General features: G+C 40.2%; 1 protein-coding gene across 1 annotated transcript in view; it reads left to right on the top strand.

Moving 5' to 3' along the window:
- SYNE1 (spectrin repeat containing, nuclear envelope 1) overlaps nucleotides 1-4,570 on the top strand; it is a 644,155-nt gene that overhangs the window by 121,755 nt on the left and 517,830 nt on the right. The window contains exons 20-21 of the mRNA XM_006882743.1: nucleotides 3,505-3,663; nucleotides 4,271-4,435. Of these exons, the coding sequence (XP_006882805.1) occupies nucleotides 3,505-3,663; nucleotides 4,271-4,435 (324 nt within the window). The remainder of the gene's footprint in view (nucleotides 1-3,504; nucleotides 3,664-4,270; nucleotides 4,436-4,570) is intronic.

Here is a 4,570-nt window from a genome sequence, read left to right as displayed (position 1 = left end):
TCTAAATAATTAAAATGGTGAATCTTATTTAGCCAACATATATCCTTCCTTCCTGAAAAAAGGTATGGAAAGAAAAACTAAGACAGTATTTTCACATTACCCTTGTCTTTTCTATATGTTCATTCTGTTTCCATCTGATGTATATGTGATCTGCATCTTAGGGGGTCATTTTTGGCTGATAATTTTCTGTTTGGGCAGCCACACCATTATGTAGATAGTATTGGAGCGATATGATAACTTATTTCTGCATCCCATTTTTAGTGCACATAGTAGCTTCTTATCAATCTTGCACTTAGTGGACTTTCTGGGTTGGTATTTTATGAGGCTGTCTGTCTGAAGATAATGAAGTGATGAAAGGCTTTTTACTGCATTAATTGTAATGAATGCATGAAGAAGGGCAGCCTCATTTAGTAGAAATAACAGAACAGAGAGCATGGGGACAACAAACTGTTCAAATCGTAGGTCTGACAAGGTGATATATAAAGCCCTCATCACTGTGGGTTTCCTTATTTTAAAATGGATAAGGCAATACCTGAATTGACATCTTATGGTAGAGATTATTTGAGATATTGTTGCTGGTAGTCTAGTGATAGGAAGCTGCACTGCCATCCCAAAGACATGTGGTTCAAATCCACAGAAGAAAGATGGGCACTGTTCTCCTGTTTGATTTACTGTCTCTGAAAACAGGGCTAGCTATGGTTCAGTGCCAGCTTGATGGTATGAAACAGTAACAGTATAATGACAATAGCATGTAATACATACTCCATAACTTGACATTTTTATTATTAATAATAAAGTCACAATAACACTAAGATACATCTCAAAGTCCCATTCTATTAGTTTCTCATCATATAGACTAATGAATATCTTTCACTTTGAGACATAATAGCCCATCTTTTTTTAATTGAGATTCTAATGAAAGATATAGAGAACATGGATTTCCATTCATTCATTGTTATACATTTTCCTCCCTGCCCACCCCCTCCCACAGTTTGCTTTTCTCTTTGAAAAGAAAAAAAAAATTCTTTCATTGTTTATACAATCCCATCCTCCCCACCCCACCCCCAATCCACTTTACTATGCAGCTCTTATTCTGGGCTCTTGTCATTTAAAAAATATCTAATCATATATCCCTTTTAAACAGTTATCTTCCTTATCTGTCTCAATGCAGGGTTTATTGTTTATCCCCTCTTTTCTTAGTTTTCCCCCAAACCCGATGTCAGTCCTATAATAGCCCATCTTAATGTTCCTCATCACTACATACAAATTATGATCAAATAATATTTTTATTATTAAAGTAATGTTCAGTATTATCTTTTAAATTTATGTCTTTCTTTTACCGGAATCTTAAAAAATATACCGAGCAGAAAATATTCTATTTGGACAAAACTAAGCACAAGCTCTGTTTCTAGATCCCAAAAAGCAGCTTGAATTATTTTTCTAAAGCAGTTGAAGAGGTTGAAATTCAAGTCCTGTGGATTCAAGTGAAAAAAATGACCGCCTACATGGAGCTGGGCTGGGTAATTGCCATGCTGCCCACAGCAGAGATCTCTAAAGCCAGCCTACGTGCAAAGGTTATGGGGTCTGAGTCATCACCATCCTTCTGTGCTGACTGACCAGGGATTGGAGCTCCTCGGGCCACTGGCTGCTGCTTTCTTTGTTGAGGGTCTCAGATACCCCATTCCACTATGCTACATGGGATTCCTGATGTTGTAAATCCTGTTGTTGTTGTTGTTTAGTGCTGTTAAGTCTGGTACGACTCATAGTAACCCTATGAACAGAGAATCTGAGCCCTATTCTATCCTGTGCCATTGTCACACTTCGTGACACACTAGAGCCCATTGCAGCAGTCACCACGTCAGTCCATCTGGTTGAAGGTCTTCCTTTCCTTTGCCAACCTGCCACTTTTCTGAGCATATGTCCCTCTCCTAGGAGTAGCCCCTCCCAGCAGCATGCCTGAAATATGGAAGGTGGAGCGTCATCATTCTTGCCTCCAAAGAGCACTCCAGCTGCACCGTCTTCAACACATATCGTTTGTTCTCTTGGCCGTCCATGGGCTCTTCAGCACTCTTCTCCAGCACCACCGTTCAAAGGCATCAATAATCCTTCTGTCATCCTTATTCATTGTCCAGCTCTCTGCTTGAATCAGACATCTTCGTGCTCAAACTTAACATTGCTTCTCAATTCTTTGGAGAGGTCCCTAACTGTAGACTTTCCCTAAGATGTAGTAAATCTTCCTGTTGTTTTTGTTGTAATGGGCCATCAAGTCGCCTGAGACTCCTAGTGACACTACATAGAACAGCCCTAAACGGTGCTTTATCCAGTGCTAATCTTATTCTCTCTAATACACTTACCCTGATTACCCCAGTCACTGAATCAATCCATCTCTTTGAGGGCCTTCCCCTCCTGCACTATCCTCTACCCTCCCAAGCATGATGTTTCTCTCCAAGAACTGGTCCCTCCTTGCAACATGTCCAAAGTATGTTAGACGAAACTTCAGAATCCTTGCCTCCGAGGAGCAGCCTGGTTTAACCTTCTCCAGGACAAACCTGTTCATTCTCTTAGCAGTCCGTGATGCATTCAATACTAGGATATATATAAATAGTACATAATCTATTGTATCCAACTTTCTCTCAGTAATGTGTAGTGCACTATGATGTGGAGTTTATCTAATCATATTCCAGCCCAATATGTAGCTTGATTTGTGTTATTTCAGTGCTCAAACCACTGTTGAGTAGGACATTCCTATAGGACAGGCTGGGACAGCCCCATGATTTCCAGGATGTCAGAAGCAGACTGTCTCATCTTTCCCCCATGGAGCGCTTGAAGGTTCATACCACCAGCCTTTTGGTTACTAGCCAAACACTAGAACCACTGTGCCATCTAGTAGGAGTACTTAAGTGGTTGAAAGAATCCAGGCCCTAGACAAGTAACAGCTATGACACTTTTATTTTCTTAATGTTAATAAGATGTGCATATAATAGAAAAGAAATCTGAAAATGAAACAACCATTCTTTGTGACATTTGATCGTCGACACAAACAGAACTACTGGTGGCTTCTTAAGATTGAGCCCTTTTAAGATTTTACGACTCCTTTCTTTTAGCTGAACTTCTTGCTGTTTAAATGCCTGGAGTTCATATGTGGGCATCCTGATTGGTTGGTTTTTTAGTAATTTTAATGAGCATTTACAGAGATTTTGGATTTCCACTCATTCATTGTTGCATTTTTCTCTATGCCCTACTCACCCCCACCCCAGTTCTTTCTTCTCTTTGAAAAGTAAAAGAAAAATTCTTTCATTAATATACAATACCCCACCCCAAGTCCACTCCACTATGCAACCTTCATTCTGGGCTCTTGGCATAATGATAATACCCAATCATATATCACTGTTAAACTATTCTCTTCCTCATCTGTTTCAATGTAGTATACATAGTTTATCCAATTGTTTTTAAAGGTTCCTCTCCTGCTGTTTCCAATAATATCGTTGTTTGCTGTGTGTGTAGGAACTATTGGCTTGTCAGGAGAGCTGCAAGAAAACCCTGGCGCAGGTGGAGAAGGGCAGCCATGGGGTCCAGAAGTTTGTGACTTTGAGCGACGTGCTGAAGCATTTCGATCAGACGAAGCTGCAGAGACAGATTGCTGACATTCACGTGGCTTTTCAGGTAATTTGTTCTCAGTGTTTGAGAGTAATGAGCTGAGGACAATACAAAAAGAGGACTCACATGCCTCATTCATCATGTTTCCAGCTTGCCCAGGTCCTCCACCTACTGGTGTTTGGAAACCAATCATTCTACTTCTGGGTTTTCATAATATTAGCGAATCACAAGAGGGGAAAAAACCCCACTAAAAACTAAACCAACCACACAACAAAAAAACCAACCCACAGAACCCAAACAAGTCACATTGCTGAGTCAGTTCCAACACATACTGACTGGACAAGTCAGAGAAGAACTGTCCCATACTTTTTCTAAAATAATAAATATTATGGGAACTGCTACATCGTTTCCCCACAGAGCAGCTAGTTGATGTAAACTGCCCACCTTTCATTTACATGCAAACAGCTTCACCAGGGTCCCAAGAGTGCTCCTCTTAATCCCAAAAGAAGTTAATTACTCCATTCTGATTTTCTGTCTTTTCTTAAGTGCTTGCTTTAAGAGATATGTTTGTCTAACAAAATGTTACTTTCAATAATGAGGAAACAGCATCACGATTATTTTATTTCTTCTTATTGTCATTTGATTTGATGATTTTTTTTTTTCAAACATCAAGAATATGGTAAAGAAAACTGGAGATTGGAAGAAACACGTGGAAACCAATAGTCGCCTGATGAAGAAGTTTGAGGAGTCTCGGGCCGAACTGGAGAAGGTGCTGCGAGTAGCTCAGGAAGGTCTGGAGGAAAAGGGGGATCCAGAGGTCCTCTTGAGGAGACACACTGTGAGTTCAACCCTCGGGGCTGTCACGTGGACACACGACAGGCCATCCTGAGACAGATAAACATACATATAAGCATACACACATATCTTCATTTATGTGTCTGTATGTACACACACACACACACACACACACACA

The sequence above is a fragment of the Elephantulus edwardii genome, unplaced genomic scaffold (assembly GCF_000299155.1).
Source record: "Elephantulus edwardii isolate Elephantulus edwardi_28Jun2011 unplaced genomic scaffold, EleEdw1.0 scaffold00024, whole genome shotgun sequence".
Taxonomy (NCBI): Eukaryota; Metazoa; Chordata; class Mammalia; order Macroscelidea; family Macroscelididae; genus Elephantulus; species Elephantulus edwardii.
Note: the sequence above shows the minus strand (reverse complement) of the source record. Positions and strands in the feature narration are given on the sequence as shown.